Source organism: Galeopterus variegatus, unplaced genomic scaffold (genome assembly GCF_000696425.1).
Source record: "Galeopterus variegatus unplaced genomic scaffold, G_variegatus-3.0.2 Scaffold213, whole genome shotgun sequence".
In the NCBI taxonomy this organism is placed as follows: Eukaryota; Metazoa; Chordata; class Mammalia; order Dermoptera; family Cynocephalidae; genus Galeopterus; species Galeopterus variegatus.
In genome coordinates, this window is record NW_007726324.1 from 453,128 (window position 1) to 471,811 (window position 18,684).

The 18,684-nt window shown below is 45.6% G+C and overlaps 1 protein-coding gene across 1 annotated transcript in view; it reads left to right on the plus strand.

Annotated features, from left to right (window-relative positions):
• Positions 1-17,695, plus strand: part of PTPN1 (protein tyrosine phosphatase, non-receptor type 1) — a 65,714-nt gene extending 48,019 nt beyond the window's left edge. Inside the window, exons 4-10 of the mRNA XM_008565915.1 lie at positions 2,475-2,573; positions 8,260-8,397; positions 11,440-11,649; positions 12,098-12,259; positions 12,632-12,852; positions 14,193-14,388; positions 15,600-17,695. Of these exons, the coding sequence (XP_008564137.1) occupies positions 2,475-2,573; positions 8,260-8,397; positions 11,440-11,649; positions 12,098-12,259; positions 12,632-12,852; positions 14,193-14,388; positions 15,600-15,623 (1,050 nt within the window). The 3' untranslated portion in view covers positions 15,624-17,695. The remainder of the gene's footprint in view (positions 1-2,474; positions 2,574-8,259; positions 8,398-11,439; positions 11,650-12,097; positions 12,260-12,631; positions 12,853-14,192; positions 14,389-15,599) is intronic.
• The last annotated feature ends 989 nt before the right edge of the window (positions 17,696-18,684 follow it).

The following is an 18,684-nucleotide window of genomic DNA, read 5'->3' on the forward strand; positions in this document are numbered from 1 at the left end:
ATGTGAACATGCATGAAAAATCCCTTAAAATTCCTATTGGCTTTTGGCATCTTTATGGGGGGAAAAAATCATGAAAGTGATTTAATAAATGAGCCTCTTATAAAACACTTAATGGTATGTGACCGAAAAACCATGGGTATCTGGGAAAAGGGGATAAAGGGGTTTCCTTTTAATTAATTTTTTCAAGTCTTAACGTATTTCCTGTAAGTTATTCTAAACAGTCTAGGTTTCATGTTTTGTCTTTCATCATAATTTTTGTTTTCTTGTTTCATATCAGCTTATCAATCTTATATAGGGTAATTTTGAGCATCATAATTTTGCTTAACATTTGAAAATTAAAATTTTGGTGAAGCCAGCCTCCTTTTTGTCCTGTTGCAGTTCCTCCCTGTCCATGACTGTAGTCAGCCCAGATGCCTCCCAGTCAACATCTGGCACACCATCCAAGCTGTGTTTAGCCCCATGGGGCCATTGAGTGAGTTCTTGGTGTATGAATCCAGGGAAGGCCTTCACCAGGCCCCAAGCCCCTGATCCTCCTGGCACCTCTGGAGGGTTGATAAGGAGAGAGATGCCAGGAGATGGCAAGCTGGTGGGAAGAGGTTGAGGCAAAAGTGATTTCTTGGGGACTTCTCTTTTTGGAGAAGTCAAGTGTCTTACTTCCTGAAACAGCTGTTCAACTTAGATGTCGGGTCAGTAAGCCCTTTATACACCCATTATAGGGCATATAGCGTCAAATGGAGTGTTAGGAAATTACCACAGAAATTCATACCACTGTCTTTCCCACACCCCGCCCTAGCAATTACTTGGAACATGTGAAGTTCTGTTTTGTAAGGTGGTAACAGGGATGTTGGTAAAGCTGCTTACATAGTCTGCCTTTGTCCTGGAATTTGCAAAAGGAATCAAAGCAGTCTGACCCCAAAGTAGCACCTCTAGACAGTATGACTGAAACATTTCCCAAGCCCCCAAATCAAGAAGTCCCTTCCCATTTTTTATTTTCAATGTTATTCATTATGCAAATAATGCAAGTCTATATTCTCATTTTTTTAAAGTTGGAGGTATAGAAGAGTAGAAAAGAATGTCCAAGGTGTGTTCCTTCACCTCCCCTGTGAAATTTCAGCTAAGTTTGGTGTGTATTTTACAGAGCTTATGTGATTTTAATCCTTCAGCCTCATTGTAAACTGGGGTGGTGTTGGTGGGTGAGGAAGGCGATGGGTGAGAGCTGTGGCTGGGGAGAGCCCGAGACTGGGGTCCTGGTGCCTGAGTCGGAGTAAAAGGCCCAGGTGGCCAGCCAGGTGCCATGTGATTTCTGCCTGTTGGGAGCTGTTTTTCTGTTAGCTGGGGGAAAGGATTAAAAGGGTGATCGCTATTGTCTGTGTCCCTGCAGCACATACTTCGAGTGCTCTTGTGTAGTTCAGGCAGTAAGTTCGAGATGAGTTCAGGGGAGAAGGTGAGAGGACACTGAGAGCTGGCACGGTTAAGGAAAGTGTGGCAAAACTTAAAGGGAAATGATGTAAAGAATAAGGAGAACTTGGATGAAAGTAGGTGAGAATAGAAACCATTTATAGGAGAAGTGGTGCTGGCCTGAGGAAGTAACAAGCTCTGATGCTGATGTACAGATGATAAGCAGTGTCCCTTCCAGGCAGTAATAACAATTGAGACAAACTCAAGGCATTTGTACCCTGTGTCCAATAAACACCTGCCCCTTGCCAGGTGGCTAGAGTGAGACAGGGGCTCAGCAAACACCCCACCATGCCCCAGTGACACTCTACCCCTTGGGCCACCTGAATATCCAAGGACGAAGGCTGTTTATGGTCAGGTTCATCACTATTAATAGTGAAAACAGTATCCCTGCACAGAATCCCTGCACAGAAATTTAAAAAAAAAAAAAAAACAGCAGCTAACATTTTATTGGGTACTTACTGTATTCCAGGTGTTGTGCTTAGTTCTTTAGATACATGAATATAGTTAATTTTCACAACCCTACGACTAGGTACTATTATTAGTCAACTGAGATAGATGGGAAAACTGAGGCATGGAGAGACAAAGTGACTTGCCCGAGGTTACAAGATGATAAGTGATTGGACCTGGGACTTGAACTGCCAGAAGCATCACAGTCGATCCCTTCCCCATAATGTTCTTCACTTGCACCCAGTAGTTTTGTCCTGTAGTCCACCTGCCCTTAGGACTGGATCTCAGTGGAGCCCAAACCAGAAAGCAGAATCAGCACTTTTTGTCCTTGGATTGGCAGCCCTGAACTGAGATGCAGTAATGACCTTTCACTGCATGGTAGAAAATAGAACTGCAGTTACTGACCACTAGGCAGAGAGAGGCAGGTCCTTGTCCCAGCCTTGGTCACCACTCTGCCTAAGCTGATGAGGATGGGAGGGCACTGTCCTCCACTAACTACCTGAGGTGAGTTCTTGCTGTGATGTGTTTATGCTACAAATGTCACACATGTGTAAATTGTGTGTTTGCAGGGCCCTTTGCCGAATACTTGTGGGCACTTTTGGGAGATGGTGTGGGAACAGAAGAGCAGGGGAGTTGTCATGCTCAACAGAGTGATGGAGAAAGGATCGGTAGGTTGCGAGTTTATTTACTGTGACCGTCACTGTCCCTGTGTGTGCTGGTCATATTGTTACCATTTTTGTCTGAATCTCTTTATTTTCTTTATTGTTTTTGTATTTCCTTTACATAGTATCTTTTTATTAAAAAAATTAAAATTAAAGAAGCAATATAAAATGTTTGTTGTAAACAGTTCAATTAAGTGAATAAAAAGTGGGAGAATAAAATTGCCCTTCAGTCTCTCTTCAGAGGTCGATGTGCGCATTCTGTTTTACTTTCACCTGTGGCTCCTGTTCTGCCATCATTGCATTACAGAGTTGTGTAGACTTTGTTGAAAAGCAAGTTTTTAGTGTATCATCATCATATCTGCTTTGTGGCTGGTGTGCCTCCTGTGTATGTGCAGAGGTGGCTCTGCTGAGCTGGGAGCAGCTGGACTCTGGATTAGATATGCCTCCATGAAACACTAGGTAGATGCCTGGCTTCTGGCCACACCTCTTCAATGTGGACGTTGTCTGCTCGTGTGTTTACTTTAGGATTCGTGTCATTCCAAGTTTTTTGCAACTTTTAAAACATCCCTTGGGATAATATGTGGACTAGAGGTGCATGTTTATGTAGGTCACCACTCCTCATGTGTCTGTACCTTTTGCCACCCCCCACGTTTTGACTTGCTCCCCTCAGTCTATTCTACACTGTGCTTCCAGAATGATCTTTCTCACCCAAGTCTCACCAAGCCTCTTCCCAACTAAAAACCCTTCTGAGGCTCCTCTCACCTCATGGGGTAATGCATAATGTGGCTTACAGAGCCCTGTATGTCCAGCCCTGGTTACCTGGACCCATATCTCTCCCTACTCTCCAAACCCCAGCCAGGACAAGCTTTTTCTGTTCTGAGTTTCTTTCCATGTTCTCTGGACTAAGGGTCTGAGTCACAGTGCCCACCATTACCCCACTCCCAGATATCCTCAGATTGCTGCCCTTGGGTCAACCTAGCGCCTGTGCTTCCCCTGCCCAACCCCCCCACCATCTGTTGTGATTGCCTCTCAAAGGTCTGTCTCTCATGTAAGACAGTCTCTATGTGGCAGGCACAAGGCTATTATTCTGCAGAGCCAGCAGACTCCTTGTCTCTCTCCCAGGCACTTCCGGGGCTCACCAGCCTCAGAGGTTGAGGTCCCAGGAGATAACCTGAGGATTGTGAAGAACAGTAGGAACATGTGGCCCAGGAGTGCAGAACTGGTGTCCCCAAGCCTTGCCAGGTCCTGGCACCGTGCTCTCTGGGGCTCAAGTGGGGCAACGCTCTCATAGCTGTCCTGGCCCCCTCAGGACAGAGATGTGACTTGCCAGAGGAACATGAGGGCTCCAGAGAAGCCACCCCTTCAATGAAAGTACAGTCATGGCCCTGGAGGATAAAAATACAAGTGTAAAGAAGCAACACAGCAAAGGCAACTTTAGCAGTGAAAACTTGAAGCATGAACCACAAAGCTTTTCCCTTTCCTCACATGAAAAGAAAAGGTATTAGTTACTCACATAAAATATTCCTCTTAGGACAGCACATGTTTAAAATCATGGGTTTTTGTGTGTTTATGTGTTTTTTTGCTTCTGCCCACTGTTTTGAAAAATGGAAGTATTTATTTGCTCAACAGTAACAGATATGGAGCTTGCCTGAGTGTTCAGTTGATGGAATAATGATTCTTGTCTCAAAAAATACTTTTTAAATTCAGCTCATTTAAAATTTTTTTCTTTCTGCTTCAGTGGCTTGATTAATAAACGGTGAAGTTACAAATGGGAAGCAAACCCTACCTTCAGCGCTCTTGTCAACAATTTTGAATGAACAGAACATTGGGTTCCCGCAGCACACGCTCTCCACAGGGGAAACTGAGGTGCAGTGGCCTGTGGAAGTGTTCAGTCCGGATTCATCTTCAGGCTTCTGAGCCTCAGCACTGCAGACATTTGGGTCTGATCATTCTTTGCTAGGGCCAAGGAGGCTGGCCTGTGCTTTGTAGGGTGTTTGGCAGCATCTCTGGCCTCTACCCACTAGATGCCTGTAGCACCCTGACCCCAAATGTGGCATTCAGACATGTCTCCATATCCGGACTCCAGACTTTGTCCAGTGTCCCCTGGTAGGCAGAATCACCCCCAGTTGAGAAACACTGCTCTAGATGGTACTGAGGGTTGGGAATTTTAAATCAAGACATTTATTTTTAAAATCATCAGACATGGTAGAATGTGCTTCTTATTTATTTCCTTGTTTGTTTTTTGCTAAAAGTTTTGGTAAAACCACTTTGCTGTTAGCACAGGGTTTGCTTTAGTAACTGTTGTCACATTATAACAAGGAGCAGTATCCAGTGCTATAATTACATGTTCATCACTAGGCCCTGCTCTTAGTTGTCTCCTACCCAAAGACGACCATAAATAGACCATAGATCCTCTGTGACAATCTTTCCCCTTGGATTATTGTGTTGGCCACCAAAAAACATGGCTGGTTGGATTTATTGTAGATTATAACTATTCCATTCTTCTCAAGGGTATTTGGACATGCAGATTAGCATGGAAAGCAATATATGGTTTGAGATTCTTAAAGTTTATTTGGGATCAACATTTTCAGTTCTGCACCAACATTATCACTTCCAGAAGGGCTGGCTGGGAAGAATTATGAGAAGTTTCAGTGTCTTATTTGATCAGCTAATCTAATTATAAACTAATCACACAGCCTGTGGTAAAACCTGCTTGCAGAGACTTTCCATTTCATGGATATTTGTTTTCTGGTTTCCTTTCTTCACCAAATAGTGTAGGATCCTCCCCTTTTATTTTTGGCAAATCTGCCTCTTATTTTTAGGGACCCTGTGTTTCCTGGAAACCAGTACAAGACACTACGTTTTGTATCACAGGTACCCGAGGCTTCCATTCATCTCTCATACTCTGCTTACTTAGTTCTCTGTTTATACTTCTTTGGGAAAATCAAACCATTTGTCACAGGATCACTATAGATGACTTCCATAGGTTTTTCTTAAGATTGCCTAGCTATTTGTTTTAGAAGGCCCCAAAGACCCTTTAACATCTGCCTTCGTGGTGAAAAAGGCAGCCGTGAGAGGCGCCACCACTTTGGCACTGCCACGTTCCTGTCTGGTGCCCACCTAAGACAGACCTCAATTTGAATCTTGGGGAAGGACTGCTTCTAGTAAAAGTTAATCTCCTTTTCAAGTTGGTATGTATCAGTGTAACAGGATGCCTGGAAGGTAGTGATTTTGTGCTTGTTTGTTTTGTGTGTTTAAAACAAAAATATTTGTAAGAAATGATAGACAACAGAGCATAGCATAGCATGTTACTGTAGACGCCTAAGAGTTGTGTATCAGTGTAACAGGATGCCTGGAAGGTAGTGATTTTGTGCTTGTTTGTTTTGTGTGTTTAAAACAAAAATTTTTGTAAGAAATGATAGACAACAGAGCATAGCATAGCATGTTACTGTAGACGCCTAAGAGTTCTTAAAAAGAAATACTGGTCAATCGACACGTCACTGTATGCTGGAATTCCCAGTTGTAGAGTTCCAAAGTCAGTCTTTACCCAGGTTACAGAGGTTTATTAGGCTTTATATTTGGTTTTGAAAGTGAGTGCTTGTTGTGTGGAGGTGAGATTTAGCAGACTCAGCTACACTGCTCCCGAGACGAGGAACGTCAGCCCCTTCTCTGCAGCATCAGACCCTTCTGCATTCTTGTTCTTTGCTTCATTCTTGCTGCTCACTGTGTTCCATGCCCACTCCAGCACAGATGGTCTTGAACCTAGCAGGTCAGCCTCAGTTTCTGAGGTCTTGAGGCATTACAAGGTATAGTTATTGGAAGTGTGGGAATAAATGCATCCTTTCAAATTCTTCTAAGGTCAGCTTTCAGCTTTCATTCTGGCTACGTTGAGTTTTGCCATGTAATTAATGCCTCTGTGTCCTGAGGGGCAGAATTGCTTTGATGTTGACAGATTGGCCCCGTTTGAGGGGTTTGTCTTTGGCAACTCAGGATCCATGAAGGGCGGTGACGTGGGTGAAACTGGCCAAGACTTTCAGACAGACTTGTGTCCAGGCTCTTGAGAAGGCCCTTTTGGCTTCTGTTCTGGGACCAGAAGTTTGATGTGTGCTGGCATCACAACCCAGGTACTTCTTAGTTAGTTTCTCTTGCTTTTTGTTTGGGTTTTGTTTTGGAGACAGGTTTCAGCTTCAGGAAAGCAGGACCAATAGGCATTTGTGGTTCTGTGTTCACTGTCTGCAAGAGCCTCCTGGCTGTTCATTACCCCCAGACAATGCCACAGTTTCCTGGGCCTGCTGCCAGGGTGGGCCTTCATCTCTGCCCCATCTCCTGTTGCTCCTCTGAGCCTGGCTTCTTTGCAGTCACTGTGTCAGCAGTCCTAGCTGTCCTTCAAAACCTGCCCCTTCCATGGAGTCTTCTCTGATCTCTCATGTAACATTGCTGGCCTGAAACATCTGTGTCTTTTGAATTCCCATGGCACATTCATGGTGTTTCCCCCTCGGCACTTCCCACAGTCCACCTTGTCACTACTGGGCATGACATCTGCTGACAGACAAAAGGCTGGCCCTGAAGCAGCTCCCTTCACCCACATCTTCCTTTGCCCCAGAAGAGGCATGGAGTGGGTCAGTGATGTGAATTACAAATGTCATTTACCAAAGAGCTATTGACACACACTGATACTTCATTTGACGAGAATCATAAGTCTTCGAGGTTTCTTCTGTCTAGGCACATTGTCGGTGTTTCCGGCTCATAAACCTGGCAGCTTGGCCCTTTTACCTGCCAGTTTTGTCCAGAAAGATCATCCACAAGGAGAAATGTCTGAATAACTGGCACAGAAACTTAGTTTAAGTGAAGTGTGCCAGTAAATTTGAATCAAATTTTCTTTCTTAAACTCCAAACGAAACCAAATCTTTGTGAGTTTGCTTGTTTTAAAGAAATATTTAATGAGCTACATTTAAATCAAGAATATCAAGTAGCTTCTGAAATTATAAAATAGAAGATGAAAAGTATTTTCCTGAACTGAACCAAACCAGAATGAAAGGGCGATCCTGAGCCCCGAGGAGCCCCTCTCCAAGCCTTCCTTGAAAGTTACTCTGCATTTGATTACAGCCCTTCAGCCGCTCCAAAGGGCTTCCCCTGCAGCCTCTGCCAGTCTTGTTTGCAATTGCCTGTCAGTTTTCTTTGCAGGGTAAGCCTTCTGTACCCTATGCCAGCAGCCTGATCAGGTCCTTGGTAAGGTTTGAAATGGCAACGTAAAGGAGTTTGTGAGAGGCGAAACCTTTTGTGCGATCTAACTTCACCTTCATAGATGGTGGGACAGGGTCAGACCTCGGAAGCACCCCATTGCTGTGGATAACCAGGGAACTGCTAGGTTTGGAAGCTTGAGCCCTGTCTGCATAACCAGCCCTGGTCAGGATCTTCATGGCCCCTGCCCATCTCCTCAACAGCACCCCATTGCTGTGGATAACCAGGGAACTGCTAGGTTTGGAAGCCTGAGCCCTGTCTGCATAACCAGCCCTGGTCAGGATCTTCATGGCCCCTGCCCATCTCCTCAAGAGGCAGGCAGCCATGCTGACCATGATGTTCATGTTCAGGCCTTTGTGTTATCACAAAACTTGTAGAATGTACTCTGAGTCTCCTGACATAGGAAAACAGTCAGTTGCTCATAATAATTCAATGTTGTTTCCTCCCCTAGTTAAAATGTGCACAATATTGGCCACAAAAAGAAGAAAAAGAAATGATCTTTGAAGACACAAATTTGAAATTGACATTGATCTCTGAAGATATCAAGTCATATTATACAGTACGACAACTAGAATTGGAAAACCTTACAGTAAGTATGGCATGTGCTCAAGTACTTCAGATGGTTACTGGTCGCTGTACCTCTTCCCTTGGGTGATGTTATCTAATGCCAGCATTCCTAGGTTTTGTCTGCCCTGAGCAAGATGTGGTTTCAGCACTATGTTGAGCACAGCTTATTTGTGTGCTTACCAAGTGACCAGGAGTCCCTTGGGAGGGGGGAGGTCTCATGCCTCTTTCTCCACAGAGCTTGCTCTTTAACTTTTAACACTAGTTAACACCAGTTCTTAGGGAAAAGGGCGTTTCTTACCTAAAAATGATCTATTCCTGCCTGTGTGACTATGGAGGGACTGAAGTGGTGGCCTGCAAGTCGAATGCCAGTGGAGTATGCTGCCTTCTCCATGGTCCTCAGCCTTTTGTCTGAAGTGAGGGAAGAAGAGCCTTCTCGTTGCTGACTCCAGTTTCATAGCTAGTGGATGTTTTCTAGGCTAGCTCTTGGGTTTATTTGCGGTGGGAAGACTTTATAACACCAGCTGCTTGTTGTTGCTAAAAGGTGGTCTTGGAACATGGCAAGGTACTGCGCTAAGAAGCACCGCCACAGAAGGCCCTGCCCCAGGGGACTCAGAATTCACCCAGAGCCTTAATGCTGAGGAATCCATGCCAGTACTGGGAACAGTAGAAGGGAGCTGGAGGCAGCAGCTGAGGACAGTGTGAAACACGGTGGTCAGCCACTAGCTTCTGGAAGCAGACTGTCTGGAGATGAATCTTGGCCTCGCCCTATCAGACTGTCGCTCTTGGAGCAAGGGACATCACCTCTCATGCTGTCTCAGTGTCCTCTTCTCCCAAACTAGGTTTTGTTAGGGTTCTCGAGGCCATATAGGAGAAGGGTCAGTAATGCAGGTGGAGTAGCACAGGATTGTCCTGGAGCAGTCCCCAGTAACAGTCTAAAGGGAAGGTGGGGGTGATGAGACCACATGGAGGGGCTCGCTGAGCTGTGTGGAAGGGTAATGCTGAAGGCCTCTGTGTTAACTCACATCTTAGCTTTTCAAATCCTGCTTTATAGTCACCGTGGCTCCTGTTGGTCAATTAACAGTTTTGAAGTAAGATCTAGAACTTAGCACAGGTTACGGGGAAGTAAAGAGGAGGTTAAAGCCACGTGTCTCCTGGGGAGTGCAGTGTGCAGCTGCCCCGAGCACTGTCTGCTTGGCTGTGGGGGTGCAGGAGCCACCAGCCTGCAGTGGCTGCATCCAGGGGCTCTGAGGGTGTGATTGATGGAGGAGTCTCAGGAATAATGTTGGAATGTGCCTGGAGGATTATGTAGTGACTTCTTTTTAATGCTTTTTAGCATCTGTGAGCCTGACATTAAGAGTGACTTCTGGTAAACTCTGAAGAAAATTTTCCTGCTTGTTGAGGGAAACTGAATTTAGACAGAGCACAAGAGGCTTGTGCTTTTTGTTTGGCGGAGCTCCTAGGTTTTAATGTTAGGATCTGTTTGCTCCAACAGACTTTGTTTTTAAAGTCTTTTCTCAGCCATGCGGGTCTGTTCAAGGACAGACCTAGAATGAAATCCTCGTGAAAGAGGTGGGCAGGTGTGAGTGAGGGTGTCAAAAGGGGTATTCTACACATTTTTAAGGATTAAAAGAAAACTTACTTTTGGCATGCTTTCTTCTTATTCAGTATTTTGAATGTTAAGTCCTTTTCTTTCCCCCCAGAGTAGAAAAAATATTTCTCTTTAATGACTTAAAATTATTTGGAGATCATTTTCAAGGGAGGAAAGAATGGAATTGCTTAGAGGGATTGTAGAAATTATCCTAATGTATGCAGATTGCTGCCAAATCTGTAGAAGATACCAATGTATTTAATAGCTGGGCAGGGTTAAATATGTATTCCTTGTCATGTGTTTTCATTGCAGTAGGAAGTCGTGGTAACTATGCTGTGAGCTCTGTGAAGGCAAGGGGCTCTCCTAGACTTCTCCGTGCCTGGCACGGTGGCTGGCACATGGTTGGCATGTTGTGGACATTGGCCAAATGTGGGTCTCTGGCCTGAAGCATTTCGCCATCAGCTGTTGTCCAGTGGCCCAGGCATTGTCCTGATGCTCGGTGCCATGCAGCTGGGGGACCCTCAAGGCTAGTGTGATTCCTTTATATAGCCTTCTTCCCACTCCCGAGTTAGGAGACTTGTATCAAGGGACCCTTACCTTCTCAAGGGCCGTGAGCACTCTCCTCCTACTGAGAACTACCTTTTGATCATGGGGCTTGAGGAAGGAGCAGAGCTGAGGCCATTCTTTCTGCTCCACCAGGGCACACCGGGCCACGGGGAAAGATACTTTGGGATAAGAACCAGAGTTCTCCTTTCAAAAGTTTCTGCAGCAGCCTCTGAACATGGGCTATCTGACTCCAAACCTCAACCTCCCAATATGGAAAGGGGAGCAGTGGGAATCCATTCATACCTCGAGACATTGCAGGGAGAGTTCAGCAAGCTCACGGGCACAGGACTAGGACACCTGCTGAGTGCTCCTGCAGTGTCCTCATCCTCATCAGCCTGTCGAGCGACGGTGCAGCCACCAGTCTTTGGAGACCAAGGTGGTTGCCTTTTTCTCTAAAAGGACAATCCTCTGAAACTCCCAGATAGTCTTGAAAAGTCCTGAGTTATCCAGAGCTATTGTCCCACACGTGCAGCTGCTTTTTCGTCCTTTCACACACAGACCCCCGGTGCTTTATGACAAGATTATCGTGGGTGGCAATGCAGTGTCATTGTGACTTGTGAGACAGAGAGAAACTACCTGTAACCGTGTAGACAGTGGAAGTGATAGGGACACTGGAGAAAAGAGGTGGGGAACTCTTTTCCCACCTTTCTTACCTTTACACTGAAGTCTAAGCAGGAGCATCTACAGGTTCAGTAACGAGCACAGGGTGCTTGGCAATTGTTGACTGGGTGCATGGACCCTAGGAGAAAAGCTGAGAAGTGACATTTCTCTTAGAGCTATGTGAATGGAAAGTACATTGTGTGTACTTGGAATTATGATTTCTGTACAGACGGTTCTCTTGGAAGCATCATGAGTATTTTTCTCTTCCAGACTCAAGAAACTCGAGAGATCTTACATTTCCACTATACCACATGGCCTGACTTTGGAGTCCCTGAATCTCCGGCCTCATTCCTGAACTTTCTTTTTAAAGTCCGAGAGTCAGGGTCACTCAGCGTGGAGCATGGCCCTATTGTGGTGCACTGCAGTGCCGGCATCGGCAGGTCGGGGACCTTCTGTCTGGCTGACACCTGCCTCTTGCTGGTAAGGAGGCCCTTGCAGACACCCAGGAAGAGAAGGAAACATGTTGGAACCCCTGTCTTGGCCTGGCCACATCTCCTCTGTTACTGTCACTGCAAGTGCGTTTCCTCAGGCAGCTGACCAGCTTTGACCTTTCCTTTGTAACAACTTCTCCCCTGTGAAAGTAGCTTTTCCCTAAATAGCTTTGTTTGCAGGGATGCTTCTAATTTTAACATAGAATCCAGGTAGAGTCTAAGTATCCCCTTCTCTCTCATTCTTAACTCTTTCAAACGTGTGCTCAAATGGTTCCGATTTTGTTGCATTTTCTCATATTTTTCTAGAATTCCTCTGCCTACTTTGCTGTGATTTTTTTCTAAGTAGAAACTGGAGCACTGCTCTCCAGAAACATGGCAAATCACATTGCACTTGAGAGTTGGAGCTGGCTGAATTGCGTCTCCTCTCTGACTTTCAGATGGACAAAAGGAAAGACCCTTCCTCTGTTGATATCAAGAAAGTGCTGTTAGAAATGAGGAAATTTCGGATGGGACTGATCCAGACGGCGGACCAGCTGCGTTTCTCCTACCTAGCTGTGATCGAAGGTGCCAAATTCATCATGGGAGACTCTTCAGTGCAGGTCAGCATTGCTTTTACTTTAATCCAAGTGTGATTATTTTAAATGTTTTCTTCGAAGGAGGCTGTTGTAAACATTCATACTGCCAGGCAGCAGAGGAAATAGCTACCCTTTGTGTTTAAAATAGCTAGAAAGTTGTCAAAATGTTCACCATGTTCCAATTTCTGCCTTTGAGGTGCTCACATAGAGATCATTGATAGGAAGAATAGACTTTATTTTCAAAAGATTTTTTCTTACAAGTATATAGCAGGAGACCCAAAGAATCCAACAGCCCCTTGCCAAGCCGTCCGTGTGCTCACTTAAATAGGAGTGTATTTCCTGACAAACCAACCCAAAGTGAACATTCATGGGGCTTCCTCTTGCTGCTCTTTCAAGGACCAGTGGAAGGAGCTCTCCCACGAGGACCTGGAACCCCCACCTGAGCATGTCCCCCCACCTCCCCGGCCACCCAAACGAATCCTGGAGCCACACAATGGGAAATGCAAGGAGTTCTTCCCAAACCACCAGTGGGTAAAGGATGAGACAGAGGAGGATAAAGATGGCTTCATCAAGGAAGAAACCAGAACCCTCTTAAATGTCCCTTACCACATGGAAAGGTAATATGAGAGGGTCCTGGCTTGTAGGGGGCAAGGGGAAATGACTTGACTGTTCCAGAAACATGTGTTGGTAGTGGAACCCTATGGACTCAGCCTCCTCTTGGCATGCAGCACTTCCACATCCTTGGGAAATGGGGCTCCTGGGTCAGAGCTGCTCCTCTCCTGGCTGGACGAGGCATGAGATTGGGCACAGTGTGACCCTAGGAAGTGAATGACTTCAGTAGGGTTCTAGTGCCACCTGGTGGTGCTCATTAGAATCAGGCTTGGTACAACCAAGTAGCATCTGTCTGCCCAGTGACACGACAGTGCTCTCCCCCAGGCTTCCAGCAGTCCTGAAATGTGATATCCAGTTTCCACCATGTACCGTCAGTCCCCACAGTGGTCCTTTGGGGAACTTAACCTTTTCATGTAGTCTTGATTAAATTAATTACCATTTTGCTTCTTTACAGTTTGATAAACACTACTGAGTACCTATTAATGTATATAGAATACTGAGATAACTAGAACATGTACCCTGGTCTATGTTCTAGACTGTCTTCTTGGGAAAGATGCAGACCCAAAGTATAGTGTGATGGGAACCCATGGACAGTGATTTGATAGAGGCACATGTCGAGATGGTCAAGAAAAGCTGCCTGTAGCAAGTGGCACTGCATGGAAGCTTGCAGAATGAATAGGAGTTAGCGCAAGCCCGAGACTACTGGTGGCAGTGTCATTGGGTACCTCCTTTTTGGGGGGAAGTTTTAAGATGTATACACACTTTGATTCAGCAGTTGTATACATCTAGAAATGGATCCTGCAGCAATTCTCAAAGAATTGTGCAAAGATATGTATGGGTAGTTGTGGTATCATTTGTAAAAGTGTAAAATTAGAAAGTAGCTGATAAATCCAGGGATTAGCTAAATCATGCTTTCTCCCTGTGTTGGGATATTGTGCAGCTGCTAAAGAATGAGATGTGGGTGTACGGATGTGGCCAGATATTGGAGTTGCAGTAGAAGAGAAAGCAAGGTACACAACAGTGTGTATACCAGTGGGTCCTCCAGCTGAATTGATCCTATCAGTGATCAATTACTCAGGCATCTTGCTGTCCCTACCCTGACTGTGGGTGCTGCCTGAGGTACCTGGGCAGTGGGGGGTGACCAGTGGACTCCAACTTGAGGTCTGCCCTGCCTGGCTGGCCCTTCCTCCAAGCACAGGGGCTGGCTGGCTGGCATGGGTCAATACCACCATGCTCTGTCTACATATGAGTTGTATTTTCGTAGAATTCCTCCCATAATAATAGCATCCTTGCCATCCATCTTTCCCAGTGTGAGTGACCCATCTCTGCCCCTCTGATTCCTCAGCATGAGTCAAGACACTGAAGTTAGAAGTCGGATTGTTGGGGGAAGTCTCCGAGGCACCCAGGCTGCTCTCCCTGCCAAGGGGGAGCCGTCACCACCCAAGGAGGAGGAGGACCACACACTGACCCACTGGAAGCCCTTCCTGGTCAACATGTGCATGGCCACAGTCCTCACGGCTGGCGCGTACCTCTGCTACAGGGTATGTTTTCATTGACAGACGTGCTGGCGAGATGCGCGCGTGCAGAGAGCACTGGCCGCTAGCCTGGTGTTAGGATTCAGTTCTGTGGCGCATTTGAGCCAGTCTCAGAAGAAACAGATCAAAGGTTTTTAAAGTCTGGAACTATGGAAGGGCTAACAAGAGAACTGAGGATTGATGCACTGGGGTTTTAAGGAGGCCTGTGGTCCCAAGAACATATGAGTCTAATCTCAGGGCCTTAAGCTATTCAGGAATAAGTAGAGAAAATGCCAAATATGTTTCTCTCTCTCTCTTTTTTTTTTTTGTTCATTTGTTTTGGAAAAAAGAAATAGAATTACAACACATTGTTGTTTTTAACCTTTATGAAAAGCAGCTTTTTGTTATTTCTGGGGGAAAAAAGACTAGGCACTTATGAAACGTATTTGTACCCTTAAGTGGTGTAATCAGATACACATTTTATATTTGATTTCCCAGGGAAAGAATCCCAAACTTTTACGAATGTAAACTCCCTTGAAGAGGAGGGTTAGGCCACTGTCGTGCTCGGGCACTCCCTTGGCTGTGTGCACACTGAGCCTGGACAGTGCCTACAGCCTTTCCCATTTTAAGAAGAAAAACAAAAAAGACCATCTCTAGAAAACAGAACCTGGCTTCTGCTTTTGCTCAGGGTGTCCCCTCTAGTTTTCCATCATTCATTTCTCCATCGATCCCTCCTGTGACAGCCATCTCACTCATGCACCAGCCCTCATCACCCCATCCCCGCAGATGGGTCAGAGGTTCACTACAGCATGGCCACCAGCATTTCACCCCACTGCTGAGATCCAGAGGAGTGATTTCCACTTCGTTTGGCAAATAGGTGCCATTTTAGTAGAAATCCACCCATTAGAAGTGTGTTGCTGTTAAAGTAAGGGGAAGAGAGAGGATTAGCCTCAGTCATAGAAATCACCTCACAAGACTTCTGTCGTCATCTTAAATATTTTACTTCTTTCCAGGTAACCATCTTTGAGAGCATCAGATGGTTTAGCAAAATGCCAACAAGTTTTTCCTTAGGGGTGATTTTTGGGGAGGGGACTATTATAAAAATAAATCCAAAACCCCCTTCACTGGTGGCTGCCTCAAAGGTTGGAGTTACCAGGGGGTTGGCCGGGGTCATGCATGAGTCAACAGCTCTGCGAGTGTGGGTCTGGGCTCATCTGAAATGTTTGGTTTCATTCCAGTTCCTGTTCAACAGCAACACATAACCTGACCCTCCTTCACTTCACCTCCACCCACTGTCCGCCTCTGCTCGCAGAGCCCGCGCCCGACTAGCAGGCATGCCGTGGTAGGTAAGGGCCGACGGACAGCGTAGAGGGCCGTGCCCCGGATGGACGTTGGTTCTGCACTAAGACCTACCCCCCACCCCTCGGGCTGTGTGTCTCACCCTCATCCTTTTACTTTTCCCCTCCTCCTCTTTCCTCTGAGTATCAAATCCACAACCCATTTTTTGAGGAGAGCAGAGGGGAGCACCGTGCTGTGGTACCGAGGGAAGGTGGCCCATGCCGGTCTCGGGGCTCACCCCCCATGTGCTCCCTCACGGTGCATCCCAGTGCGTCCCAGGCGGAAGGCACACTGACATCCTCCCCATAAGCCACTGTGGCATCTGCATAGAGTAAGCCTCTCCACTCCATATTTATTTTTAATTTTTTTTCCCTCAAAGGTGTCCATAGTGCACTAGCATTTTCTTAAACCAATAATGTATTAAAATTTTTTGATGTCAGCCTTGCATCAAGGGCTTATCAAAAAGTACAATAATAAATCCTCAGGTAGTACTGGGAACGTAAGCCTTTGCCATGAGCCTGCTGCGTCAGACCAGTACTGGGAAGGAGGACGGTTGTAAGCAGTCATTATTTAGTGATATTGTGGGTAATGTGAGAAGATAGAACAATGGTCTAATATATAATGAATACTTGGGTATTTAATAAGATACACGATGTGAGATTACTTTGTCCCAGTTATTCTCCTCCCCTGTTATCTACTAGAACCTTGTTCTCAATCACCACTTTCCTTGTGTGTATTAGAATGCATGTAAGGTCTTTTTGTGTCCTGATGAGATACCATGTGCTTGAAATGAGAAACTTAGATTTCTGCTTACTAATGTGCCCCCATGTACAAGTCCAATCTACCTTTGCATGATCTGATCATTACGTGGCTGTGGTTCTTAAGGCTGTTGCTGAAATCATTGCCGTTCAGCAATAGAGTGATGTTTTCCAGTAACAGATATTCGCCTAATTCCTGGCATGACACTCTGGTGACTTCCTGGTGTGACCCGGCCTGTCCTGGTCCAGCTGGGTCCCACTGTAACTCAGACATTCCAAGGGTATGGGAAGCCATATTCACACCTCATGCTCTGGATGTTTAGGCAAGCAGGGTCCCCCCACACATTTGGGGTCAGCCTCCACTGTTCCAGGTTCACACTCTTCTTGAGCAGACAGTGATTTGGAAGCAAGGCAACTGTTAGAAACCACACTTCTTGAAACAACTGGGGTGACCGTCCCCTAGAGTCAGCCTGCTGCCGTCTCCATCCAGGTTGGCCTTGCTGAGAGAGGTGCGTCTGCCCCACCCTTGAACCCTGTGGGGACTGATGGTGCTCACGACTCTTCCTTCGAGGGGAACTTCAGGTCTCCACATTAAGGGGCTTTTTAAACAAGAAACAAAAGGCAGCCATCACTCCGGAGCTGCTCTCTTGCCAGCATTTCACATTTTGCCTTTCACGTGGCAGAAGCCAGTGCAGAGACATTCTGCAGTGGGGACGTTTGAGCCATGCTGAGGTGTGGGTAAGGTTTAGGTGCCAGGCAGTAAGCATTTTTGAGTTGGGCTTGTTTTTTTTTTTTTTTGAAAAAAAGTCCTGTATATGTATGTAGTAGTTTGGGTGTGTATATATAGTAGCATTTCAAAATGGATGTACTGGTTTAACCTCCTATCCTTGGAAAACAGATGGCTCTCCATCTTGTTACGCATATGTTAGAGAGGTAGCGAGCTGCTCTGCTATATGCCTTAAGCCAATATTTACTCATCAGGTCATTATTTTTTACAATGGCCATGGAAAAACCATTTTTACAAAAATAAAAACAAACGAAAAAAAGCAAGGTGTTTTGGTATAATACCTTTTCAGGTGTGTGTACATGGATGCATGACGGGGTGGGGGTGGGGGGCATCTCAGGGTCTTCTGTGACCTCACAGAACTGTCAAACTGTATAGTTTTCCAACTTGCCACATAAATGATGGGTTTGCATTTTAGTTGCAACAATAAAATTTTTTTTTTCTAAAGAACATGGATTTGGGGTGTTTCCCTTTTCTTTGCCTAATGGACCTAAACCAGGATGGGTAACTCCTTTTTCTTTCCATCCCTGCTGATGTGAAACAGATGTTGTCAATCAAGTGGGGTTAGAATTTCCACATCTAGGAATTAAGACAGCTTCCTGGAGTTGTGAGTGCCATTGCGCTGGGAAAACTCCTTACTAGTGAGCTTATTTAACACTGCAGGCCTCAACCCAAAACAAAAAGAAACACCCACCCTTTGGATGTATGAGGCCTGCTCTTGGATAACTGAACAGATGTACAGAAGTTTGAAGAACTGTTCTACCTTCACAACCATGTCCCTTAGCCAGTTGCCTGTAAGATACAGTGGTTACCACATCTCAGTACATCCCTACAGTCACATTTGATGTAGAATTGACCTAGAAATAAGAATGAGATACAAAAAAATTAGTATAGTCTCTCTTCTGTGTACAAAATTAAACAATGTAAATCCCCCAAAGTGAGTTTTTGACTTTTTGAAGACTTGCAAAATACCGCAAAAATAATACAAAAATTGCCTCATATTCTTCAAGATTTCATGACTGTTTCAAAGCTGGCTGCAGAGTAAACAGTCCATGCTGTGGCCTCCCAGTAGGGCCCACAGGACTGGGAAACAAATACAGGTTGTGGTCACGTGGCCAAGAGACTCAGATGACAGTGTCGCACCCACTGGCCCACTTTGTTTCAGGTATAAAACATGGCATCTAAGCTTTCAAGAAGTAGAATGTCAGCATGAAAAAAATATCTAAATTTATAACTTTGGAACAGATACCAGGTGGGGCCAAAGGCCATGCCACAGGTTGTCCACACAGGGAAAAGACATGCGGGGAGCCTTCGAGAGCATGTGGAGAATCTCAGCATCCAGCAGAGCACAGCGCTTGAGGTCACCCTCCTTTACACGTCCGACACCACACACGGTGGGAGTTTCACAGTGGGAGAGAGCACTACAGGACAGCAAGGGTGACT